At 45.3% G+C, this 27,230-nt stretch overlaps 1 protein-coding gene across 2 annotated transcripts in view; it reads left to right on the top strand.

The window, feature by feature from the left end:
• Positions 1-389: 389 nt before the first annotated feature.
• The window catches only part of ALPK3 (alpha kinase 3), a 34,126-nt gene continuing 7,285 nt past the window's right edge, over positions 390-27,230 (top strand). Inside the window, exons 1-5 of one of the 2 annotated variants that reach the window (XM_062583406.1) lie at positions 390-579; positions 13,390-13,511; positions 19,508-19,625; positions 20,624-21,686; positions 25,287-27,138. In XM_062583406.1, the coding sequence (XP_062439390.1) occupies positions 416-579; positions 13,390-13,511; positions 19,508-19,625; positions 20,624-21,686; positions 25,287-27,138 (3,319 nt within the window). In that variant the 5' untranslated portion in view covers positions 390-415. Of the gene's footprint in view, positions 580-10,095; positions 10,650-13,389; positions 13,512-19,507; positions 19,626-20,623; positions 21,687-25,286; positions 27,139-27,230 lie in introns of those variants that run through there. The other variant, XM_062583407.1, reaches the window with a different exon arrangement.

A 27,230-nucleotide genomic window follows, 5' to 3' on the forward strand; every position in this document is an offset into this window, starting at 1 on the left:
GAGCCGTCTTGGTGCTATGAGCTGCTTGAGGGAGGCGTGTGGCACCATGGCCTTCATCTAGGAGAGCTGTCCCGGTGCCCTGAGCTGTGTGAGGGAGGCGTGCGGCACCATGGCTGGCGGCACCGTTCCAGCCCCGGCGTCCGTCCAGGAGAGGCTTTCCAGGTGCCGCCAGATGCGGGCGGCAGGCGCGCGGTACCACGCGCGGTAGAACCGCGGGAGGTGCCCGAGCAGCGCGGTGCCCCATGGGGGCCAGGGCGGCCGGGGCGATGGGGGCCGGGGCCGGGGCCGGCGCGTCACGGCCCCCGCCCCGCGGCCGCCGAGTGACAGCGGCATGTGCGGCGCGGCTATAAATGCCGGGCGGTGATTGACAGGCCGCCGGCGGCGGCAGCGGGGCAGAGGCAGCCCGGCCGCGGCCATGGGCTCGCCGCGCCGGGCCCTCGGCCAGTCGTACTCGGGCAACGGGCTGCTGTCGCCGCGCCGCCAGGGCAGCGCTGAGGGCGCCGAGGAGGCCGAGAACGCGGCCTGGGCCTCTCGGCCCGACCGGCGCAGCTACCTGCTCAGCATCCGGCCCGAGAACAGGTGAGGGCGGTGGCGGCGGCCCGCGGGCCCTGCCGGAGGCGGGCGGCGGCGGCCCCGCTGCGGCCCGGCCCGGCCCGGCCCGTGGCGCCTCCGCCCGGCGGGAGGGGCCGGCGCCGGGGCTTGAAGCGCCTGAAAGGGGATCCCGGCGGCTCTGCCGTGGTGCCCGGGCTCCAGGGGCTCGCAGACAGGAGGGGATAACTCCCTCGCCTCGGCATTTAGTCCTGGGAGCTCTTAGTTTTGAGTAAAAGTACTAGAAAAGAGGCTAAAACTGGAGAGCTGTGAGAGCTTGGGGGGCGGTGGGAGGCAGCTGGGGCGGCGGAGCAGGGTTTGAGGCCACTGCTGGCTACGGGAAGGAGGTGCTGACGGAGACTGGGATTTCAGAGAAAGGTAGAGAACTCTAACTACTGAGTAATTAAAAAAAGAAAATAAAAACACCTAAGAGATGGGAAATAAGGAAGAGTTGTTCAAAACTAATTCAGAGGTGAATTGGAAGTGGTAAGGCATATTTATGCTGCAGAATAGGAAAACATTGGCTCTGTTTCTTGATGTACTGTGCGAGGGGAGCAAGCTGGCGTGATCAGGGATTTCTCCCCCCCCACTCCCCAAACTGTGAGGCGATGCTTCAGTGTAAAACAAACTGATACGATGATTGAACTTGAAATTGTATCACAATCCAGACGTCTTTTCTTTCCGAAGCACTGCTGTCCCAGCACAAAGAACTAGAAATAGCGTGTCTGCAATCCGCTGGAGGCTTTTTCCAAGATTAAAAAAGCAGAAGAGGGGGGAGCTGTATTGATGTTGTGGGCTTGGGTTCTCAAAAACGATTTAGTGCTTGTTTGCTCTAGCCTAGAAGAAGAGGACTAGCTTGTCGCTTCCCAGAAAGGGGATGTATTTTTGTTTTTGTTGCTGGGGCAGAGATTGTCACTGTTGTGCATCTTTCTATAACAGGGCAGGTATGTAAAGTTGACTATCTTGCTGTAAAATCCTGATGGACACTAGCTTCTGTGTCTCTTCTTACTTTGGTAAATACTCAAGTTAAACTTGCGTACTGGATACTGCACTGACTTCCCTGGCTTCATTGTAGTGAAGCTGCTTGTGTGTTATCTATGCCAGACTCTAAGCAAGAGGCCTGGTGTGTGTGTGTGCCTTATCTTATTGCCAAAAAGGTATTTCTACAATGCAGATATGGACTAAGTAGTGATGGGAAGTATATTCCTGTGTTAGAAGTGGCCTTAGGCAGAAGGTCTGTGGTAAGAATAAAGTTCTTCTCTTATGGGAGAAATTGTGATAAATACATTCACAACTTAGGCTGAGGTTATTAAATACAAGGAAACGTGCCAGTGAAAACAAAGGCACTGCTAATCGATTAATCATGCGAAATAAAGCCTACAAACTACTTAGAATTCACTATTCCTCAACTTGTATGCTCTTAAAATGAGTGTGCCTTTTCCTGAATGATGTTTTGTGAGTGATTGGCTTACAGCATGCCAAGGATTTATGTCTGAAAGAATCAGAGATGTGAAAATAAATAGGACCAAAAAAGATAAAGATGCGAACTATGAAGTCGGATGTTCAAGCTGGAGCGATGCCAAAGTTAAGTTGCTTAATTCAGAACAGAATCACAGAATGGGTAAGGAACTTTTGTGCTTGTATCCTATTGTGCAAGCTAATTACATACCAAGACATTATCAGCACCAGCTAATGTTCGTAGAGTGTCCACAACTAATACGTGACCTCAGACTATACTTAATGCCAAAAGGAAATCTGTAATGGAGTACAATACCTTCCTTGTACAGATTTAAAAAGTCCCTAATAAATAAGCTGTTGAGGCCTTTTAGTAGCTTAAAGCTTGTCTCTCTTCCCCCCCCCCCCAACCAAGTATGTTCACATTGCAGCTTTAATGGATTTGCTCATAAAGGAGGGTTCATAGCTCCTTCAGGTAACATCTCCAGTGCTCTAAACTGGGTTCTCCAAATCCTGGAAAACTTGTTCATGGCCGCTGAGGGAAGTGCCAAGCAATGTGGAGCTCACGTGTTCTGGATGTGTTGGCTCTGCAGCTCAAGCACAGTAAATCCAGCCTGTGTCTGCAAGGCTCTGAGTCCTGAACATCTTGAACTTGTTATACTAGTACCGTATGGTAGGTGCACACCTATCTCCAAGTATGAGAGCCTTATGCTTTTGAAGACGAAGGTGTATTATGTTTAATCCACAGTAGATTAATTTTGCACAAGTTTGGCCAATCCCCTTTTCAAATTGTTTATGAATTTGGCCATCAAAGCCTACAGCAAGGCAGTTTCATTTTGCCTGGTAACTTCAGTGGCTGCCCCTTTTTGTTGTAAGCAGCAGTGATAGATAATCTCTAAATAGCAAAATTGACTTTTTTTTTTTCCTATTCATAACATGGCTTCCAGTTTCCCTGACAAAAACAGAAGGAGTAATGTAGAAAGGTCTCATTCCCTGGATGGTCCTGGATGTATCTGCAAGTGCTGAAGAGTGCTGTGGAAACTTTCAGTAAACTGTGTTGTTGTCTGTGATGCAGGATAAGGACTTGAATGAAATGGGGCTTTTTGTCATATAGTTAAATAATGCATCCTAATAATGCTGAAAAGCATTGTAACGAGTGGAATTGTATAGCAAGACTTTCAGAAAGCAATCTAGTTTAATGAAATGCAGAAACATCTGGAGAGCTTCCATGGGAGCATTTGAAAAGCAAGATGAGTGAAATGCAGATAACATTCAGCAGTTTTCTTTAATGCAGAATGTGTTTGAATTTGAGTTTGAAGCTAATAGAAGCAGAAGACATAAGATGCAGATGCAGAATTGGAGGCTGCTGTGGTGGTTGGAAAGCAAAGCGGGTATTCTGATCTGAAGAAAGTGTTTTTTCAGGCTTCTCTATTGCTGTCGTATATATTTATAGAGTATGTTTAACTGAAGTCTTTATGTCCACCCTCTTCCCCCTGTCTCAGAACAAAGCACTAGAAAGTGAATAGTGACATGGCAGAGGTACTTAAAGGCATGGAAATGCCTTTATGAACAGAAACTGAGATTAGAATTTCTTACTTCTGATGAGCCTCATGGGAAAGTTTCATTTATTCAGTTGTGTTAATGAACTGTGTAGAAAGTGTAGCCTGGATGATCTTACTTTGTCTCCTTCTGTAGGAGGAAATGGATATTATGTAGATAGATAGGATACTATCTTGAAAACCAGTACATGCTTTTCCTGATTTTTAACTTGTAGAAATTGGCCTTAGTACCGTGGAGGCCAAAAGATTAGGGGTGTTGAAAATTGTCATGTAGAGAGCATCATCCCTTATTACCAAGAGTATTGAGGATATTTACTTTTTGTGCCCTTGGGAGCTGCTATTTAAGAAGAACCTTTCCCTTGAAACAGGTAGAGGAAAGCCAGGAATTTACTGTCACTGAACTATCTTTAATATGCCTTACAATGGACAATGTAAGTGGCAGGTACTGGACTTGGTGACTTGCCTCTGCCATGGCAGTTGGCAGGTTTTTCAAAATTCTTCTATCTCAAAGCGTTCAGCTACAGTTACTTCAAAGCAAGAACAAAAGTTGCCAGTCCTGTCCAGAGTCTGCCTCAGCTGCATTTGTGGCCCACAATTTTAAGATAGCTCTTTTAGTACGCTTTCTGTAAGAACTCTGAGTTTAGAGAGTATCTAGTTCAGAGATGCAATTTTATGTGACAGAGGCTTCATCTGAGTCCTAGACAAATTACTCTGTTGTCCTAGTGTGAAACAATTTGCACCTCTCATCTAATGTAGGTATCTGCCCCAAGGTCCTGCTAAACCGTTGCCTCCCTGCTTGAACATTCTACTGCTTTCTTAGCTTCATCTATGTGGATATTTATAGAGTATAGTGACATTGCCTCTGATCTCTTCTAGGACAACTGGCTTTACTTGTGGCAGCTCAGCTCAGGAGAGTGCAATGATTGTTGTTATTTTTTTCTTAAGCATCTGGCTCTTCTGGCTAAGAACCATTCCTGATCTTGTATCTATTATGTTGCACGTAATATCAAATGAAGGTGAAAGATCTGTTGGTATAGTCAAGTGAGATCAAGTGAGCTGAAAACACAGTTGTCCTTAGTTCCTGAAAAGCGTGCTTAGCTTCTCGTTCAGGGGCAGTCTCTCTTCAGCAGCTTTACACCTGTAACTTCTTATGCAACCTTGCTTTTGCCAGTAAGAGGTAAAAATCTCTGATAGGAAAGCAACTGAGACATCCGAGGGAATTCAGTGTTTCTGTCTTGTCTGACCAAAGCATCTCAAACCCTGGAAGAAGGCACGCCTGGTACTTGTTCAAATGGCAGAAGTAAACGTATTAATGGGTCAGCCCCTGGTCTGTAGGCTGTCTAGGTATTGGTAGGCTATTGGTATAACTGCTTGCACAGTGGTGTCCTGTTTGAATGGGACTCCTTGGCAGCTTTATGTCATGAGTAATAATCCCAAGCTGCATTATCTGCTCCCTTTCTAAAGCTATCAGCTAGAACAAGTCAGATTGATCTGAGTATGGACTGATAGATCAAGGTGTGGAATTGGACAGAGTGCGCTTTGTGACTGCTTTTAAAATGCAAAAAATACATTGCAGGTGTGAATTTTGCTCTTTTCTGGAACCATCATAAATAGAGATGTCTTCCAGAGACTGGGATCCCTTGGTATTGCTTGGAAGGGAAGTGGCATGGTCTCATGTGAAATAGGTATCTCTTGTGCCACAGCAGAGGCTATTTCCAGGGGATGGGATTAAAATTTGCTCTTATCCTCACTCCATCTCAGCTAGAGAAGGGAGGTCTCAGATGAAGGGGGCTGCTGTAGTCTTGCGCTGATTCACACTTAATAGGCCAATCCAAGGAGTGCAAAGTAGAGCTGTTACAGAGACAACTATATTTTCACCTTGCTTATTTTCCAACCCAATAAGCACAGTGAGTTCAGTGAGATACTGGAAAGATGTCAATTTATCTGAGCATCTTATTGTATAATATTTGCTTTGCTTTCTGTTGTATTTCCTAATTCTTTGATTTCTTTCAGCTAGCTACCAGGCTAATTTGGACCACAGAACCAGTAATACCTTAGAGTTCAGTTACACGGATCTGCATCATCTTCAGCATGTTAGAGGTTGATACAAGAACATATAACTTTATTGTCTATCTTCTCTGTTAATGAAATCTAGCTCTAAATTGTTTATAGGTAAGTTGATGTTCATCTCAGCTCAAAGTGAATTACCTGCAGGAAAATGCCGTATTTTTCCAGCTGTAACATCAATTCATTCTGTGACCTTGACAAGTAAAGACTCAATACATCCTTTTTCCAGTCTGTAAAATAGCAATGTGTCTTGTACAACTCCATAGCACTCATAGCTACTCTGTCACAAGATTGCTGATAATTATTGCCGCAGTATATGAAATACGAACACATTTGCTCTGTGTGTGCATGAAGTGCTTGATAAGAAGTGAGGCACATGGCAGGAAAGAAGCCTTAGGTATAACCACACATACATGAAGGCTTCACTGTTGGTTTTTAAATTCTAAAATGGTTAGCTACTGACAGCTGAGAAAACATTCGAAGTGGCTTGTGTTTGTCTCAAGTAGTGTTAACCTTGGAGGTGGAGAAGTTCATGTGAAATCTTATCCCTAGAAGTCTGCATGTGCAGAGCATGCCCAATAATATCATGGATCAGAACGCTGGTAGTGGGGAGAGTTTGCAAAGGGCTGTCAGGGTGCGGCCTCTGTCCTGCTCTTAAGATGGAAACACTGCCCTGTTCTTGGCGAGTTCTTGATCTAAGGAGCTTTTGGCCAGTAATGCTTCTCTAAAAACATAATTTAGAGTTCTCAGTCTTGCTGTCATTGACACGTTTCTCTGTTCTACTTGCTGCCTTGGGCAGCTAGTGTGTCTCAATCAAATTTTTATACCATTAAGAGCTCTGAAATGTATTAATGTTTCTGCAGTTCAATCAGATCAAGCACATGTACTTGTACACGTGAGTAGGGAGTCGTCGCGAAGTGTATTTTAGTGTCTCCTAAGCCCCTGTAGACTTCCATATGAGGACATGAGTTGGAAGGAGAATGACTTCTTTATATGAAGGGGAAAAGAAACAAGAATTTCATGCAGCAATTGCATGAGAGGGCTTAGAAAAGCTACTGGGTTTAAAATCTGTATGTTTTTAAAGCAATTAACTTTTCAACATAAATGAGGTGATGTACTGGCAAAGGTCATCAACTTGAGCAATATTTTTAGTGATTAAAAAGAGAGTATGCATGACAGTTCTGCCTCCTACCTTTGCAGCAAGGCTGAAATTCAGCAAGTGCATGGAAAAATAGAGGAAAGATTGTCTTAATTTCAAAGGAAAATTATGAATAGTTGAAGAGTTAAAAGCTATAAGAAGATGATAAATGCCTGTAGAAGTTTGAAATTATCTGATGGAACAGAATTTAAAGAAGAGTTCAGGGAGGTAGAAGCTGTCCAGAAAAATAGTGGAGGGGTATAATTCTCATGGTCCAGTGAAACAGCAGTTAGTAACCAGATCAGTATTTTTATGGCTAGCTTTTGACAAGCTGCTGTTCACTTTCTAGATACCCAGGGTGGGTTTTCTTCCACTGATTTTAGGCATGCTAAGAGCAGACCTCACTGAGCTAACTAGCCAGAGCTCCCTTCCTCCAATGGAGGAAAAACTAGCACCTTTAGATCTTGATTTACCTGCTTTAGGTGCAACATTGAGGATGAGATGAGTTGCTATCTTGATCTGTTGATTATAACAGACCCCAAGCTTGCTCAGAAGAGATAAATCCTCTGCAGATGCTGCGCTTAATTAGCTGAATCCTATACTCTGTACAGTAACAAATCTCTATGGAGAATTGAAGGTACGCTTTGAGCTTGAACTGTTAGTATCCCAAACTAGGCACACTGTTGCTGGGGCATCTGGCATGCCTTGCTTGGAAGTCCCAGCTATCCAAATCAATATGTTGGTTTAGAGCCTGATGTAGATATGTTGGTGCAGCCCTACATGGGGATACTGTGAACTTAATTAAAAGGAGGTGAAACGCCAGCTGCTTGCAGGCAGGCCTGTTTCATTTAAAGCTTTTGGAACTTGATCTTCCTCTCTCTGGATGTAAGTCTCTAATCTGTAAAAATTCTGCTTGTCTCCTTAGAATATTGAGGTTAAATTTGAATTAGTACTTGGGCTCTTTGTTTCTGTTTTTGTGTATGATAACATCAGGGCACCTCAAGAGACGATCAGGCCAATATTCAGCATTGTGTTTCGGGATGTGCAGCGAATAAAGACTGGGTTGTGTGCTCAGCACGGAGAATTGAAAAAGTACTGAACAGTGTTTAATTACACGATCACTGAACAGTGTTTAATTACATGATCACATACACGAACACTAGGGAGTTGTGATACAGGCACCCTTTATTCAGGCTCTTGTCTTTTGAGTGATTTACTCTGCAACCAAGAAAAGAGTCCTTCTCATTTATCTTATGCAAGTAACCATCATTTTTAAAAAAAAAAAAAAAAAAAAAAAAAAAAAACCTACCTATGCTAGCATTCTCCAGCAAGTGTTTTAGGATATTCCTTCTTAGCTCTATGCTGATCAGTAAGGCAGGTAATGCAAGGAAAGCCTTGTAATTCTGGAAGAGACTTGGTGCTCAAAGGGATGCCCCAGATGCTGGGGCTCAGCTGGAAAGGTGAAGGCTGCAGGTTGTCTGTTACATTAATTCGACTTCTCCAGTGAGCCAGCACAGTGCATACTGAGTTGGATCAAGGAGCGGATTGCAAGTCTGTCAAGGTTAGTATTTTATTTTCCAGCCAGACAGCTACTGATCTGCTCATCCTCTGGCTGCCTGAACACCAGTATTGGCACTGGGGAGCGATCAAGATTGTGCACCTGGAGGTGGAGAGAGTAAAGCTGCTGCCAGAAGGGCAACTGCCACCCATCTTTGGGTTAAAGCAACTTCTGAGCAGCTAAGACTTCTGTATTCCCCTGTCTAAACTGTCTTAGTTTCTCTGATCTGAAGGAGGGGAGTTAGAGCTCTTCAGAGGTTTTTTTTGTGTGCAGTAAAAGTTTTTGTGTATGCAATTACTTATTTTAAAAAAAAATATCAACTTGAATACCTAGTACTTTTTCCTGCTTTTTTTAGTTCATCTAGTCATGTGGATTCTGCTTCCACAAGTGGAAGTGCTGCATATTTGACAGGAGCAGTTTTCAGAAACCCTCTGCAGTCGTTTTTAGGACAAGACTTTGAGTCTTGCTGATTTCTGGGCTCTGTGCAAGTCCCAGTCACACAGATCTGGTCATTTCATATCTGATTGTGGTTAGAAGACCTGGAGACGTGAACCTTTCTTGCTTCTTCATGCAGTCTGCTATAGCATTGTCATAAAGCACTAGAGAAGTTTGGTTGTTTCGTAGTAATCTAAAGTGAACAAGCTAAGATGTTTTGATCCATCTGCTCATACCAATGTGGGCGTTGGATTTCCTGCAGAGAATTCCCTAAGAATATGTCTACACCGTGGGTCACTTCTGAGGCTATATGGTGAGATTGTAGCATAGACACGACTAATGTATATCTCAGTGTGATTAAATCATTCAGCTTGGATACTACCGACTAGCTATTACCTGGTTAGTTTTATGCTTCTGATTGCAATGTAGGTGAGCTTGGCATAGTCTGCTGCAGATCTGTGCTGAGAGGTTATTTCCTACAGCCTGCCAAAGGCTGCTGCCATAGAATGGCAATGTGACTGCTTGGCTAGGGGCACGAACCATCCCTGGAGATGGTTCTCAGGGAGAACTGGCTGCCACTGGTAAGTAGCTCATCCGATGGGTGTCTCAGGTGTAAATCTTGGCATTTCATTTTATTTTCTGAATTGGTTAATATTGTGACATGTTCCTGCAAAGAGAACAAAAACTATAGATTCCTGTAAATCTTACTTTTTTTTTTTTTTTTCCTAACCTAAACTTTAATGATTTGATTGGCAGGCTGGAAAGCAGTATATAAAGACTGGGGTGTTTTCAGCTTCTCCAAAAGGCTGATACCTCTGAACCTCAAGTACAGGGTGTGACCAACTCAGGCCACCTGCTTGCCAGCAGAGAAATGAGTCTGTGGTGGTCTGCACTTCTGAGTGCCATTTAGTTGAACGTCTCCTGAGTGAAGTTGCCTGCTTTGTGCCCAGAGCTGCAGATGGTGCATGGAAGGCTCAGGTGCTGCTTGGAAACCTACTTGTATAAATGTCCTTGCATTTATTCTCGGTGGTTAACGACTGTTTCAATTTTACAGCCTTTGATTACCATTTACAATGCAGCTTGCTCGTCCTGGCAGTCAGCCTGAGTAAGGCAGCTGTACCTTATTTTAATAGGAAGTCTGACCTGTGCAAATCAACTCATCATTAATGCATCTCTATAATGGTTTATTTCTGCTCCTTTCCATGCTTTTCTGTCTAATGGTTTTGTATGCTGTTTTTTGCTTAGCTTATCAAGCAGCAGATTATCTCTCTCCAGTTTAGGAAGGTAAAACTACATTGCATTAAACTTCTCTGACCAAGCACTTTGCTGAATCTGACTGCATGTGATTAATCTGTAATGCTTTGGTACTAATTAAAAAGAGCACTGAAGTGATGTAATGGCCTTATTCTGCATGACTGAATCTCTAATACTTGCTTGAACTGCAGACAGTAAAATGAGTGTTTGTCATAAATCCTGTGTCAGGTGCAAGACATATTCATCTTTCTTAGCCAAAGGATGGGTATACAGTTTGATCAGCTATTTCTTGATATTAAAGTGAGACTTCCATACAGAGATGCATTAAAAATTAGAACATGCAACTGCACTGAGATGCATTCAGAGAAGAAATTTTCTCCTTTCCCCACCATCCTGTGCTTTATCATGAAGATTCTCCTTCCTCTGGACTCTGCACTGAACCACACGTGTGCAGTTGGACTTTGCCTCTGGCAAAATAGCACATCTGGAAGTCAGTTGGCATTACTGATTTGCTGCAGAAGCAGTTAGAGGATTGACTGTGGAGAGAAAGGCCTCTCCAGGATGCTCCTATAGTTCTAGAAGTGTTAACCCAAAGGTAAGGAAAAGAAAATGGTGATGAAGCTGACACTTCTCAAGTCTCATTCTCTTGAAGATTGCTTTTGTATGGAAATCCCTCTTTAACGTATTAAGGCTACTGAATTGCCAGCTGCCTCCTCCTAGGCTGCAGGGCTTTTTCTGCAACTGAGATGCAGTTTCAGGAAGGCTCAGAGGAACAGTGGCTGCCACCTTATATCAGTTTTCCTGAATGCTCTGAATTACTGATTTAGAAAGCAATTTGAATTGGACAGGTGGTCTTGCTGCTGGAAGAAGTCAACTAGGAGCTGCACAGTGCTGCAGTCTCTAAAACCTGCCTGTGATTAATACAATGGTTTCTTTGAAAGATTAAATTGACCTTCCAAGGTTTTCTGTCAAGTGCATGGAGTATATTGGGCAAGTTTTGTCTGATTCATCTGCTATGCCTGCGGAGTCCCCAGCCTCTGGTGACACTGCTTTCCAAAAACATTCAGTAGCCTTTGCTATATTTCACCCAACTCTGAGGTCTGCACTGAATAGACTAGACTTATTCCTGGTGCTGCCTGCTGATATCAGTGGCATGGCACTGAGGTTAAACTTGGTTCTGAGTGCAACTATGTGTGTGTATCACTTTTTTTTTGATAAGATGCTGATCATGCTACTCTCTTGCTGGGATATGAAATGTTAATTGATGCTTTGGAAGTGCTAACTTCACTATATGGATCTAAAAGGCATTTACTGGTCTGAGGCTCAGAATCTGTATTGATTGGGCCATCAAAACCTCACCAGTAACTGCCTTGACACCAGATTGTCTGCCTTGCTCTTTGGAAGTGGGAAGTTTTTTCTCCTTGTTGCAGTATGGAAAGGTTTCTTTGATTTGAAACACCTATTGGCTTCCACAGCCCTCTGCTGGCCCTGTGGTTGCATGGGGAGTTGCTTGGCAGGACCAGATTCCTGGGGACTGTTGACTTCTACAGAACAGTCTTCAAGCTGTGGCACCTGCTTTTTACCCTCTGCCCCATGCGTGCGTTTGTATTAGATGATGTTTATAACCCTTGTTCAGTAGCTGAGGCAAGTTTGCAACAGCCCTAGCTGCTATCCCTTTTCCTTTTCGTTACCCAACGAAAATGGTGCTGACGAGTTGGGTGAGGCTCACGCTGCATCCCAGTTGTTTGTCACCCAGGGAGTTCACCTCCCTGGATCTGTTACAAACTGAGGCTAGCAGGAAGCCAGAGTGAAAATCATAGCACCGCACCTTTCAGGTAAGTCTTCTGGGGGAGATGAAACAAGAAGCTTCTGTGCCTGAAGCGATCCTGGTGCTGTTCAGCCTTGTGTGCAGTTCAGTCCCTGCTGCAGTGCCTGTCAGTGCACCTGGCCTGGCTGCATTCATACTGAGAAGTGTGTTTTTTTTTCCTCCATCCTCCCTCCCCCCAAGACAAGTCTGCTTTTTGAGCAGGTACAGCATGAGTAATAGCAGTGCCAGCATCCTGCCTGTGAGTTGGGGGCTGCTTTGAGGCTGGGATCCTTCTTGCAAAGCACTCACTACATGCTAAGAGCTCTTCGTAGTGGAGCTGTGTCAGGAATGGTTTGGGGGTTTGTTCAATCTCTTGCATGTCTGTAGGAGCTGATCATTTGTTCAAGGAATATGTCTTTCATTGCTGATAATGGTGTAAGTAGAGCTGCCAGCTACCAATTCTATGGCAATTTTTGCTTTCTTTGAAGGTCTTAGCACATGAGACCTTGGGTTCATCTCCTAGTATAAACATATAGCTTTTTAATTGCAGAAAGAAACCTAAAGAGAACATGCCCTTCACTTCCAAGGGCTTCTGAGCACTATTCAAATGAAGACCCAACTGGGAGATAAATCCTTTTTCTTTCTCAAATAAAGTCAAGGTCTTCTGGGGCCTCTTGGTGACACTTTTCTGTCTACCAGGGTTGGCAAGTGCTGCATGAATACAGTGATTTAGTGCTATCCTTGAGTAGTACTTGGAAATCTAAGATCCATTTTATGAACTTCTGTCACAGTACTGGCTACTTGGATAGTTCTGGCTGATGTCCTGGCCTGAACTTCAGAGTCAGTGCATGAACTCATGGTGTGAGTGGCCTGTAATACCTACATGCAGCAGCAAGCAGTGAACTGCTGTCAGCTTCACATACAGTTCCTAAGCTCGGGAAGGTATAAGCCAGGATGCAGGTATTCTTCAATAAGCTGTCCCCGAAGCAGGGGAACACTTTGAATTCAAGCTTTTAAAGAAGGCCATGTGTCAAGGAGCCATATTTAATTCATACTTGGCCTGAAATCCTAATATAAATTTTTTCACAAATAAAATCCCAGTGAATGTAACAATGCTTGAAGCACTCATAGAGCCGTACCAGGAATATGAAAGTGAAGCTGACTGTGTTAGTATCTTAAATCAAGACTGCAAATTGATCAAAGAAATGCTTGAGTGTAATTTGGAATTAAATTGCTCTTAACAATTATTTCTGATAGCATTATAGACAAAGGAGATGTCTCCAAAGTGACACTTTAAATTGACAGTGTCATTTTAGGAGTGAAAAAACGTCAAGTACCATCACACTACACTGGACTTGCGAAAAACCTAATGTTGCTCTGGTGGGAGGGAAAAAGGGCATTTAAAACAAGAATGCTTGACCATAGGGAGCAACACAGATAGGCCTCTGAGACCAGATAGAAAGGAAGGGGACCCTTTGATTTCTTTCTAGGTTCTTCAGCTCTAAGAAATACTTCTTGAATCTTCCAGGAGCACCTTCTGCGCAATCATTTCTCAGCTGACGGAAGAAACCCAGCCACTATTTGAAACCACTATCAAATCCCGTTCTGTGTCCGAGGATTCTGATGCTAAATTCACGTGCATAGTGACAGGTAACTGTCTTCAGCGAATAACCTGGTCCTGCCTCATTTGCTGGACTTGTGCTAATAAAACTCCAGAGCAAGGAATAACAAGACAACACACAATTCCAGTGTTGTCAGACTGCCAAGTAAAGGTTCAGCAGTTGCATGATGATTTCAGCTTTAATTTTAAAGAAGGGTGGGGGAGCACCTGAGACTGTAAAGAAGCAGAGGTATAACCTAATGTATCACCCCCATCCCAAATTTAAGAACTGAAAATGGAAAATGCTAATCACTACTTGGGCTTATAACAATTTATTGTTCTCCTCTAATTTCTGCTCCTTCTCTAATCATGGACTCTATAACTTGGAAGTGTGCAGCTTTGAAAACTAAAGCTATCATATTGAAGCCAACTTTGACTCTCATTGGCTGTAAGTGGCTAGAGTGCAGCTGGCATTACATATTGATGATAGGTCTGAATATCTGCACGTCTGAAATAAAAGCCAGCTTCTGCCCAGTGTGCTAAAATCTAACCTTGAGCAGGAAGGGGTCTGGCCAACAAGACGGGTAAAGGGGAGGTTGAAGGAGATTGTTTGTACTATGCCATTGTAGTGATGTGGCATGGCAGCATTGATGTAAAGGCAAATAACTCTTTTGCCCGTGGGCTTTTGCTTAAGTATAGAGACTCTAAGGCCTCTTCTTTGTAGTATCTGTCTGTCTAAGACACTGTTGATCCTTCCTGATGTTGCACAGGATATCCATTCCAGCAAGCTACTCTGTGAGAGATGTTAGGCTAAGTCTAAGTTTTGGAAGGAGGAGGGTATCTTCAGTGAACCTCTGCCATAAGTACCAAGCCATTCCTATGATTCAGGAAATCTAGTATGCCATTGGAAATATGCTGTAAATGAGTTATTAACAACAGCAGGCTGAAGCCCTTCTGTGGGAGCTGCCAACTTTGAATTCTTGGCTCTTCCCATATAGGCTCATTTGTCAGAGGTCTGACTTCGTGATCTTGTAGGGGTGCCACTGGTGTATTGAGTTCTTAACTACTTAACTTCAACATACCATTTCTGATTCCTAGAGCAAAATTAGGCTGCTAGGGAGATGCTGCCAAGCTATGCTGTTCAGCCCTTCATTAGAAGGGCTCAGTCAACTAAAGTTATTTAAATGGAAAAGCTTTTTACATATTGTGCAGTGGTGTGGAACTCACCAACACTGTGTATTGTACAAGCCAAGAATCTTAGAGGTCAAAAAATGACTCATGTTTAGATATGTTGGAAACTCCTGAGCAATAGCAAATATAGTTCTGTTTCTTCTTCCCTTGCCTGAAAGTGTAGAACTGACTCAAATCCAGAGCTTCCCTCAAAGACATACGATAGTACTGCTCTCCCTCCCAGGATTTCTTGCCCCTTTTCAAGCAGCAGTCCTGATTTATCTCACTGACTTAAGTCTTTGCTGACTGCCTCTTTGGGTTGACAGTTCCTTCTAACAAATGTCATCTCTTCCAAAGTCCAAATGATAGCGTCGGGTCCATGTGGGCTGTGTCAGCACACGAGGCCCATGTGTGCAGATGAGCTCTAGTTCGCTGTTAGACTGGAAGGTAGCTCATGGAGAAGGAAGTGCCCTGCATATGCAACTCTAAAATGCTGTGTTTGCTCTTAAGAGGAGATGGGAGAGATACTGAAGTATCTGATGCAAGGCTTCCTTGGCAGTAGGAAGTAAAAGCCATTTCTGTGTTCTCTCCAGTACCTCTCCCTGGAAAAGCTGGAGAAGCTCTTCATTGTATGTTGTACAGGAGACATACTGCCAAGGAGTAGCCACCTCTGCTTGTACCAAATTGAAGCATCAGCTCCTAGAGATGAATATGGTCTCTGTCTGGTCTGTTGTCCTTCCTGCAGTTCACCCTTGCTCTTGGCAGGCAGGCACCCAGCTTTGGGTGATGTGCTGGTGCTGTGTAGCATATAGTGATTTCTTACTCCATGAAGGGCAACACTTGACCTGATACTGGTCTCCTCATTTAAGGTGAGGGAAAATGTCAAATGAACATCTTCAGCCTGATACACTTTGCAATATTTTACACTAGTAAACTGAACTAGAGGAAAGTTTTATGCACTTAAGTAAATAGATCTACAAAACTAGAATTTTGATAGAAATGTCCTTAAAGACTGTGCCTTGTGATCAGTTTGAGAATTTCTTGCATGTGGTCTTGTGGACTCTTCTAGGAGCTTGGGATCTATTTGGGAGAGAGGATCAGGAGGTGGAAAGTCAGCTTCAGTTGCAAAATCAAATCAGTAGTTCAGCTATCCCCCTCTGCCATGATTTTTACATTCATCTGGAATATATTACAGAAAGAAGGGAAACACATCCCTGGCCAGTGACCAGGAGGGAACCAGCATGAGTCCCGATGCTTTAGCTTGGGTTCAAGGATGCTTTGGATCATAGACTTACATGAGACAAAGGGTAGACTGTCAACTGCTGCTGTGGTGACTCTCAAGCCCTAAATACACATACATGACCTACAAGGACATTTTAAAGTCTTCTGCTTCTTGTTTGATAATGACAGTTACATGCAGTTCCACCTTGGTGAATCAGTGACTTGCTGGTTGCTTTTTAGGAAGGCAGCAAGATGCAAATGTTTGAAGACCAAATCTCCAGAATGTGAGCTGGGTGCTGCAGACAAAAAGTGTCCACACAGCTTGTGCAGAGCAGAAAAGGAAAACCAAGGAAATCTGTGTGATTGTTTCTAATCTGGTTCCATTTTTACAAAATTTCAAAAGCCCTGCTCTTACCTTCTGCCTGATAAAATCAAAAAAGTTGCTTTAAACAGAGTTTTTATGGGTGATTTTGGATGGCTATTGCAAGAATTTGTTTTGCATAAAGTTTGAGAAGCCTTCAAAGTTTTTGAGACCTTAAACAGCTTGAGGAGAAAGAATATTTGATCTAAATTCAGCAGTTTCTCCATGGAAAAATCCCTGCTCAGAAAAGTCTCTCTGGCTTTGCAGTGCAGCAGAGGACAGTGCCTTGCTCTCACGCTGAAGTAATGCCTCCGGAAGACATACTTCCCAAAAGCTTTTGCTAGGCCTGAAGACACATAGGAAACGTGGTGGGAGCCTGTCCTCCTCCCCAGGAATGCAAGGCATTGCTCTGTCTGTAAACGTGGGGCACTTGCTGGTGAACATAGGAGACCAGCTGCTGGCAAATCTCTCTCTGCACCAGCTGCACGGGGGGTCTGCAGGAGTGACAGATTTCAGAAGGACAAGTGCCCAATTTATGAATGGCTGCTGTGCTTGCAATGTGCTTCTGTTTTGTCCAGACATCCAGTGCCTTGTAGCATGGTGGTGCCTGGAGACTGCCCTAGGCTCAGCCACCTGGTCCCACCAACTTGCTTGAAAGCAGCCGATCACATCAGCTATTAAGCTGGGGATGTCGCAGCCGCTATCTGGCCCTGACGGTGCTGCATACATACTGGGAGTTAAGCTTATCCCCAAACTGGAGGAATTTTTTTAGCAAGGCAGCCTGCAGATGGATGCCTGAGCCAGCAAGGCAAGTGGCAGCTCCCCTCCCCGCTGGTGTTTGGGGCATGCCAGGGAGTGCAGCAGCAAGCCTCCTCCATGCTCAGGCATCTCTCTGGCCCCTGCTTGGCTCCGGTTACAGTGTCTGAGGAGGAGCGGCTGGTGTTCGAAGGCACAGGAATGCTCTGGGGCAACTGCTGTTTCTAAACTCTGACCAGGCTGTGCACAGAGCTGGGGAAGCCTTTCCCTGGCCCTCTGTGTGCAGGTTTCCAGCTGGTGCTTGCCTGTAGCTCCCTTTTGCTGCAGGCTGGAGATTGCAGCAGGGACTAGTCCCCGAGCTAGTGCTGCATTAGCCCCTGGCAGGAGGCAGGTAGCCTCATGGATACAAGTGCAATGAGCAATAGAGAGTTTAAGCTTAAGAGCAGGAAAAGTCTTTCACTGAGGCACTGCACAGCTATAGAAATTGCAATTTGCTCTGGCAGATGACAGCTAGGAATGGCAATCAGCTGCAGAGGCCATGGAGGGACATCACAGGGCTTCTTGGAAATGATACACTTGCATTTCCTAGAAAGAATTGCAGTGATGGCTATTCACAGGATATTAGGAAAATCTACTTACCAGTTAGCTGTGTTAATGACCATGGAGGCCTCCTGAAGGTCACATGTGCGGAGCGGCACTTGGGAAGAGCAGGATTGCCCTGGACGAACTGCGAATTGCACATGGAAAAACTACAAGGAAGATCAGTGCTATTTGTGGTCTGTAGGATGAGAACCTCACCTCTATCCAGACCAGAGCTGCCAATGGCAGCAATGCAGAAGTGAATGAGAGGGTGAAGGAGGTAAGAGGTATAGGCAGCAAGGATGGAGAAGGTATACATCAGAGGCAATGCGAAGTAAGGGACCTCAGTGAGGAAAGGTGGAGGATCGAGCCTAATCAAGGCGGTTTTCTGGGCTACAGGGATGATTGTTCTCCATGCCTGAGATAAGAGCAGGACAGGAAAAGTTATCTGACTCTATGGCCCCTGTCCTGTCTGGTTACAGCAGAGTAAGTCCAAGCATATAAGGGGCCAGGGACCAAAAGTGCAGACAGGAGAGAAAAGCAAATGACACGTGGGGAGGAGGTTTGGTATGTGCTGCTTTAGCTCGTTCTGGTCAAAGGCTTTCTGAATCAGCCAAAATCGGGGCTAATTCTTGCTGATGAGTCTTTGCTCCCTGTCGTCTCACTCCTGCTACAAGACCTTCATGGGAATAGATGTAAGCTGGGCTTGGGCATTGCTGCAGGTTGCCAGTGTCTCTGCATGGTGCAAATAGGAGAGTCCTCACTATGGAGATTAAAAGGCTCCTACCCAACCTTGAAATCTGTGGATGGGCAACGGGTAAATAACCAAATTAGTTAGTGCCCTGTCCCTGCCTTCTCAGAACTTGTGAGCCATTGGGTCTAGACCTTTTGGATATTCCTAGATAGCCATTGCTGGATCATTTCCAGCACATCCCATGAATCTAGCCACTGTTCCCACCATCTTCAGGAGTGTTAGGGCTGACATGGAGACTTTGGAAGCTGGAGGTGCCAGTCTCCCTCATTCAGCAGAACATAATGTCAGTAAGGGCATTTGCATGAAATGAGCTTCAGGTTCCTACCTTGGGCTTTGAACAACTGTTGAACACATTTATTTAAGTTGGGATATGACCTGATCATTGAAACTTGTATCCCATGTCCTTAGGGTCAGCTTATCTGTGCTGGGAGCCCTGTCTGAAATACAAGAATCAATGGTGGGCTGCTTGCTTGAGCAGTTTTCAACCTGAGAAACAGACAACTTTTATTCTGAGTTAGAGCTGCTGTCAGTGAGAGATGAGGACTGTGGCTAGCTCTCATCAGTGTGGGGCATTCTGGTGATCCACCACTGCCTATGATGGGGGAGGATGTGGCTGTATGCCTAGCACGCTGGCCAAGCAGTCACACGCATCATGATGTCATTCTACTGAAAAGGCAGGTGACATCTGTTGTCAAGTGACATTTGTGGGACACCAAGCTGGCTGTGATGCAATCAAGGTTGCTTCTGTTCAATGGAAACTTTGGAATCAGTTTACAGACTGACCCTTAGTGAAATGTTGTTAGCTCCACAGACGGGTGAATGCCTGTTTTCTAACCTTAGGCTTAATCTCATCAAAACATGCCTCTTCGTATAAAAGTGACAGTGCGCTCACCTTCTGCTTTGAGCCAGTGTTACAGGAGACGATCGCGTGATCCACTGTCCTCTGTTCAGGAATGAAGTGCTGAGATTTTTTTCTCAAAAATAGCCCTATTCCTAGGAGCGATAAAAGATTTGGATAAGCGCATCTTGTTTCCAATCACAATACTTTTCTGCTGTGTGATTTAAAGAGTGGAATGAGCCCAGAATAACGTATATCCTACTCTGCCAGAGCTTTTCCTTTTACTATTGATTCCTTATCCCTGCAAGACCAAGCTTGTGCTGTTGTTTGTAATGTCCCACGCACTAACATACTGCTTCCTCTCCAGGATACCCACAGCCAGAAGTGACCTGGTATAAGGATGATGAAGAAATGGACCGCTACTGTGGTTTACCCAAGTATGAAATTTTCCGTCACGGAAATCGCCACACCCTGCAGCTGTATAAGTGAGTAAAAAAAATGGAGAGTAGTGGATTTGCTGATGGGAGCTTTGAGTGTGTTTTCTTTACTTGGAGAAGTAAAGAATGTCAGCAATGTTCCCCCTCCAGGGCCAGTGCTGGCTCCCATTGCCATGTAGCTATGCAGACAAGGCTGTCAGCTTCTTTTAGTTTTGAATGAAGGCTGCATTTCTGGGGAACCAAGTACACTATGTCCCCAGCAGTTTGTCTCCTGAATTTCAGATGACACGCTCTGAAAGTGCAGGATATTGGTATTGCTAATAGTTTGGTGATCCTAGAGCATGGTGCTAATAATGCCGAGGTCATGGGTTTGATCCTCATATGGGCCACTCGTTTGGGTTTGACTAGATGATCTCCAGAGGTCCCTTCCAACCTTACCAGTTCTGTGATTCTGTGATCCTTGCAATTCTAGCTTGGGCTTTTCTGCTGCCCCAGGCACACTCCAGATTTTCATGAGTGTCTAGCTGATCTGTTGCAGCAGTAGGGAGTTCCTTGGGTAAGGAGTCCTGGAGGGGTGAAGTGGAAGTGGTGTGGATGTGCTTGTGTCTGTGAAGCAGGGCGGGAAGGCTTTGGCAAGGCAACAGGGTGGAGTAAAAATAGAAATGTAAGAATCAAACTTAGCCAGTGGAAAGCTGAGTGGGGAAGGTCTTACAGAGGGATGTGGCTGACAGCACTCAGAATGCCTGGTGCTAGCTGTTACTCTTTCATCACAGCCCTCTGCTGTCAGTGTTACAGCCCAGGGGGAACAGAGCACTGATTTATGTCCATCTTGCTTATCTGTTAGTGCTGAGAACAAGTAGAGGCCTGTGAGGGAGGCCAGTCCCAGCTACAGGTCTTCAGATCTACTGCAGGTACCTCAGGGCAATACCTTCATCTTCTGGACACTCTTGAGCAAGAAGGGGGAGAGCATGCATGTGTCTGTGTGCAGCTGTAGTGCCTTGGGGAGGGAGGAAGGGTTGGTCTCATGCAGAGTTTTTGATTTCCAGGTGCAGAGAGGAAGATGCAGGTATTTACCAGGCCTCAGCTAGAAATAACAAAGGCATTGTATCCTGCTCTGGTGTGCTGGAAGTGGGAACCATGACGGAGTTCAAAATCCATCAGAAGTGGTTTGCCAAAATTAAGAGAAAAGCTGAGGAAAAGCTGCGAGAGATAGAACAGGGCAAGAAACGAGGGAAAGAAAATGTGGAGGTGGAGAAGTTGCAGAGGATGAGCCCCGATCGGCTCCAGAGAAAGCGGAGGCTGACTAGGGATCTGCATTTCTGGTCAGGAACCTCCTCACGGGAGAAAGAAGATGTGGTAAAAGTACACGTTGCTGATTCTCAATCCAGATTACATGAGGATATTGCTGAGCCAAAGGAATCATCTGTAAATGCAATGACTGGCTTTTCAAACAAACTGATAACACCTTTGAAAGCAGAAGTGACTGCCAATGGAGATGTCTCTTTGGAAAGTGGGGAGGAGAATGGGAGCAGCTTTCTTGCATACATCTATGAGACAGTGGAAGACCTAAAAGCCAAACCCATGGCCAAAGACTCTGCTGCTAAAAAGAAGAAAAAGGTAATGGAAGCTCCAGCTGCAAAACAGGAAGTTTTAAAGAAAGAAGAAAGTGGAAGAGCTAAGGTGAACCCCTCATCAAATCCAAGGTTTGCCCCTCCTGTCCCCTTGCGCAAGAACACACGTTTGAGGGTGGCAAATGATCAAGAGGTGGAAAATACTCCAAAAATCAAAGAATCTGGAAAACCTACAAATCAGGATGCTAAAACTAATGGGTATCAACAGGGCCTGCCACCTTCCAAGGGTGACATGCACTTTTCTTTGAAAGAGATGTATTTCAATAATCAAATGAAAGCCCTGGGGGGGAAGAAGGAGGCTGGAGCTGTGGAAGAAGCTGTGAATGAGGCTGTGCTGCAGCCCGCGGACACCAGCAGGCAGGCAGAGAGTACTTCATCTTCCTCAGAAGTATCAAAGACAGGACATGCCTCATCTGAGGGACAGAAAGGTCAGCATAAAGAACTGAAGTCAAAGGAAAACAAAGCCGCTGATCCACAGGTAACTAGACCAGATAGTAGCCAACAGGGGGATTGCGACCAGGAAATATTTGTGCTGCCAGACACAATTGCGTTGATTGTGCTGCCAACCCTGGGATGCTACATGGTCCTCAAGGGACCTGCTGCTGAGACTCTCCTCTGGCAAAAGCACCTCCAAAAAAAGGCTTGCTGGGCTGTGTGTGCCTGAATAGCAGGGCTTCCGTCTGAACACCCCATCTCTGAGTAAATGTCAAATGAGGTGGTGAGGGGAGATGTACGTCAGGGACCTTCAGCTGAACAGCTGGTCTCTGAACAGGCTGGGGGGTGTTGTAAGCTCTCCTATTTAATCGGCAGGCTGACCTCATGCAAGATGTTTCCAAATCAGTTAAGCAGCGAGCACTGAATGACTATTTATAGCTGGGGGTGGATGCCTTGTGCGTACGATGCGCAACAAGACTGATGACATCTGTTCAGTTTAGAATTTGAGCCTGAGCTTCAGCTTGACGCATTTAATGAGCCCCCTATGCAAATGAGTGCAGCATGCCAGGTATGCCACGTGAGCGCTGCTAGGCAGGGCTTTGAATTTTGTTTACAGTTCAACATGTATACAGTAGATCTGGGCTTTTTTTTTTTTTTTTTTTTTTTTTTGGCTCTTCAACTGTTGGAAAAGGGCTGCTGCAAGACTCATTGTGGGGATGCAGAGCCAGAGTGCTGCACCTGCTCCTGACTCTCTCTCATCAATGTCTATTTTTGTCACTTAACCTGAAGCATTTTCCATGAAAATACTAGATTGGAAGCTACCAGCCTTTTTGTCCCTCCCGGCTCTTCTTTTTCCTTTTTTCTTTTTGTCAGTGACCCCTGCTGTGGTAAAGGATTCTCCGAGTCCAATTTGCAGGTGCTGTCAGGAATTGACATTTGAACAATGGTAGGTGCATGCTTTCAATAAAGACCAAAGCTTTTAGAGGAGCACTCAAGGCACAGAACCTCTCTCTTGTGGATCACTCCCTTGGCAGGTAACACAGTACTTCAGGATATGAAAACATCCACAGTGTGAGAGGTGGGACTAAAGGGGGTGCTCCAGTGAAAGAATTTCCCCTCTTTCTCTTTTAGATTTCTTTGTAGGTGCACAGCCACTGGTAGGCGCACGAGTTATTGGTAAGAAACCTGCTGTGTTTTACAGTGAACCAAGTGTGTCTGGGTACTGGACTCATTGCAGTGTAGCACTCTGAACGCATCTTTAACATGACCCATCAGCATCAAACATTGTTGCATAAATTATTGCTGAGCATGCAAGACTATGCAAAAGCAATTCTTCTCTCTTGCATTTTCATGACCCTTGCTCTTAAGGAGAGTCGGACTTGTTGGTATACAGCAGCCAGGCTAGGGCTGCCATTCCTAAGCCTGGAACTTGTATGAAGGTTTTTTCTTCTTAGAAAAAGCACTCACAGAGGGAAATGTTAACTTGTCAGTTAGCATGCTTTGTTGTAGACAAAAGCAGTCAGGCATATATATCACCAAATTAGCCATTTTTAAAGCTGGCTTCAACTGCATTTGAGAATATTTACACCATGCAGTACAAGAGTTGCTTGGCTTTTTTGTATTTAATCTTTTCCCCAACCAGAAAGGCTCATAGCATAGGTGTTTTCCTGGCTTTGGTATCAACTTGGCCTAATGTTCAAGACTTCTCTTTTGATCTGGGTTTATCTATTGCAGAAGGTCTTTGCAAAATGCCAGGGTCTAAATTTCCTCATGCACAAGGGCAGAGTTGAAACTGGGTTTGGATCAAGATCGCTCTTGCAGTAGTTCTCGTACAATTTTGAAATTAATCTTTTAATTCCATTTCTTCTTTATGCCCCTTGTCTGGCTGTTTCACAGTTACTTTAGGACAGATGCTGTGGTCCTCTAGAAACCTTTTCTGAATAAGCTTTAGTTCCTGCACCCATGCTAAGCAAATTTGCCTTCAACGCTAAGTCCTTTTCAGCTCAAGAGATGTTCTCATTAAGCAGCACCGTCATACAGGGATAGCTCTATATATTGAACCATTTCTATGAACCACTAGCCTTTTCTGTCTTCTCTTCCTTTGGGTGCTGTGGTGTTAAGCTGCTTTTCTCTGGCCAGAGGGGCCAAGGCCTGGACGTGCCGTTAGGTTGGGCAGTGTCTACACCCATCCCTTTCCATGCCACTGAGGACCAAACACTGCAGTAAACCCCTGGGTGTTTTCGTTGCATGAAGCCCATCTTTCTGCGTCATCCCTTCAGTAAAGAAAACCTTTGAAACCTGGGCACTGGGATGCTCAATGCTGTGGCACTGAGCCCTTCAAAGCGGCTTGGGTTATGTGACTCCAGGGGAGTAGCAGTGGGTAAATGTGGGCTGCCTATCCAACCATATGAACTGGAGCCCTCTTGTGCCTGTCCTGCGTGCAGAGAAGCCACTCAGCCTTTGGGGTTCCTTGAGTCTGCCAAGGAGGCAGACTTGAATTTTATGTGTAGGAATGGCCTCTTAATACCAATCCCTCCCATCCCCATCCTTAGTATTCACATAGTTGTCATAACAGATGCTTGGAGAAATGCTTGCTGAGAGTTTTCCTGTTTTCTCCAAGCACTTGAGCTAAGCTTATGTGCCAGGAAAATAGAAGGCCTGCGTGCCACAGCCCACTTATCCCATGAACCCCATTTTGGAGACATAAAGCGTAAGACAGAGATCCTTAGGAGAAAAACTTTAGCAGCAGGTCCTCTGGGATGTTCTGCCTTGCAGCCGCTCTTGCTTAGGGGAAGGGGAGCCTTTTCCATGCATGCATCACTCCTGGTGCGGTTGTCCCAAAGTTGCTAGCTGAGCATCTGTCAAGTACAACATGTATGATCAGTATCACTGCCTCTCCCGAGCCTTACCCTACAAAAATACATAGTGCCCTTTGGCTGGATGATTTCACCATATCTTCTTGGGATGAAGCTTGGTTGTCACAGTGGATAGCTCATTGAAATGTCTGCTGGGATGCAGCTGTAGTTGGAATCATTTGAGCTTCCAGAATGTCAAAGAAACAGGATGGTAGAATGGTACAGATAACGTAATGGTGTGCAGTTTCACTATAAATCATTTGGGCAGCCTCATCCAGATACTATGTGACATGCTGATCGTACCATCTCAAGATGAAGATTGCAGATATATTCTAGCAGGAAGTCTGAGTCTTAAAAAAGAGCAAGAAAATTATACAAGGCCTCAGCAGTGGCTGGTGAAAACACGGAAAATTTTGCTGCTTGGGAAGGAGCCATGTAGGAGGGGATAGAATTAAAAGCCATTGACTGTTTTGGGAAGGTAGATCAGCCTGCCCTGTTGTGCACAACCAAGATGTTGAAAAGCAACAGAACTGGAGGTGCTTAAATAAAAAGCTGTTTTATGCCATATGACAGCAAGCTGTGGGACTCACTACCACAGATGCTGGTGAAGCCACGAGGGACTTGATGTTACATGAATTTTGGAGATACCAGGTTAGACTAAGTGAGGCTTAAGATTCAAATAGAGGCCAACCACTGTGATTTAGTATAAGGGAGCCATAAGCACCACTGCATGGAAGCAGGCAGTAAAATAGTGTTCAATTTCCATTTTTACTTTATTTTTTTACTAGGTTGCAGTAACAGTGGGACAGTCTGCTAGTGACTTAGAACATCCAGTGTCTGGTCCAATGGTAGACACTGGTCAGCAAGCCAACAAGTGTGAGGAGCTCAGGAAAGAGACGCCCATCTGCCAGGAGACCAAGGAGTCTGGAAAAAGGACAAACCCTAGGCTGAGGCCTCAGGAACCACCAAGGCCACCAGCATCTGCTCCTGACCACACACAGCATAGCAAGGAGCGTCCTCCTTCTTGGAAACAAGCAGAAGGACATTCCCAGATTCTCGAAGATGGAGAGACCCAACAAAGACTGTCAAATCAAGAGAACAAGAGCCAAGTTGAAAAAGAGCCATTAATAAACCAATTGAGTCCTCCAATGCCTGGAGATAATATTCCTCTTGAGCAAAGTGCCCATCTTACGGCAATAAAGCATGAGGAGAGCAAAGAGGCAGGAGCACAGCTGCTGGGGAGCCAGCCCCAGGCAGAAGCAGAAGGGAGCTGTGCAGCAGAGCCATCTCCTGCGGTTGCAGGTGGGGAGGTGGGAGGGACGCCTTTGGTGCTTCAGGAGACTGAAATGTCAGCTCCTGTTTCAGTCCAAGCTTCCAAGGAAGAGCCACTTTCTGCTCCTGCAGCAGGGATGTTGGAACTTCAGGAAGCACCTACTGCAGCTCACAGCACCCCAGAGAAAGAGACTTCAGGAGGGGGAATCCTGTCAGGAGCCCAGCTGCTGCCAGATGTGAGCAAAGAAGTGGAAATCAAAACGGCAGATGAATTTGCCTTGCAGGAGAAGCTTCCAGTGAGGTCTTCAGGGGAGGAGAGTGCCAAACCAGTGCCCCTGGGACCTCAAAGAAAGGAAGGAAGAGAGCAAAGAGCTGCAGCTCCAATCCAGGAGCCAGCAGCACCTTCAGGCACTTCTGAAGGAAGCACTGAGGTCCAGCCACAAGTGCCACTGGTTTTGCCAAGTCCTGAGAGACCTCAGGAGGTGCCTTTGGAGGAGAAGATGCAACACAAAAACCTTGTGTCTTCCTTGAAGAACTACCTACTGCTGCTTTTAAAAATGTCAGATAGCAGTAAGGATGTCATGAAAGATGACACTGACCGCAATGAAGAGGAGCAGCCTGCTGTGGAGGAAGCAGAACTCCCAGAAATTGGCATTGCAGGCCTGAGCCCCCGAACCTCAAGGAGAGTTTTGGAGAAGGTGCAAAACAATCAGCTCTTCCAGACAGCAGAAAACTTACTTCTGACTCCCAGGACATCCAGGCGGATCACGGGTATGATCAATGAGGAATTCGTTACCAGCAAGGAGATGCTGGCTTGCAGGCCTGTGCCACCAAAAAGACGTACCAGGATAGCTCCTGAGGTGGAAGGGCCACCCCAACTCTCTGTGCCCTCTATTGTAGTGGGCAGCATGCCAGTGGTAGGAGCAGAACAACCTCCTAATAATATTTCTGATTTGCATCCAGTGAGCTGTGAGAAAGAGAGCGCTAGTGACCCTCTTGCAATGCTACCTTGTGCCACCCCAGAGGAGCTTGCTTCTGGAGCGCGACGCAAAATATACCTGCCAAAACCCAAGCAGGTGGTGGAGGAAGAGGATGCAACCCCAGAGAGCCAAGGACACTTGAAAAGTCCTACTGTTTCACCACGGCAATCCAGGAAGAATGCAGCCCTATTGCAAACCCATGTCTTGGCTCCGTCCCCCCCTGCAGAGCAGCGCTCACCAACCCTCATGAGAAAGATGGCCATGTTGGAGGTCCCTAAGCTGTATGAGGAGCCCACGGGTGACAACAGTAGTGACCATGAAGTCCCAGAAGATGCTAAGCCAGAAGTACAGCTGACAGAGTCCAAGAAAGAAAATAACCCATTTAAAGGTAAGAAAAGAAGTAATTTTCATCTCTGGACCCTGAAGTAGCCAGATGAACTATGCTTTAGTAGCATGTTTCCCTGTTGCCTACAAAGGGAG

The sequence above is a fragment of the Rhea pennata genome, chromosome 10 (genome assembly GCF_028389875.1).
Source record: "Rhea pennata isolate bPtePen1 chromosome 10, bPtePen1.pri, whole genome shotgun sequence".
In the NCBI taxonomy this organism is placed as follows: Eukaryota; Metazoa; Chordata; class Aves; order Rheiformes; family Rheidae; genus Rhea; species Rhea pennata.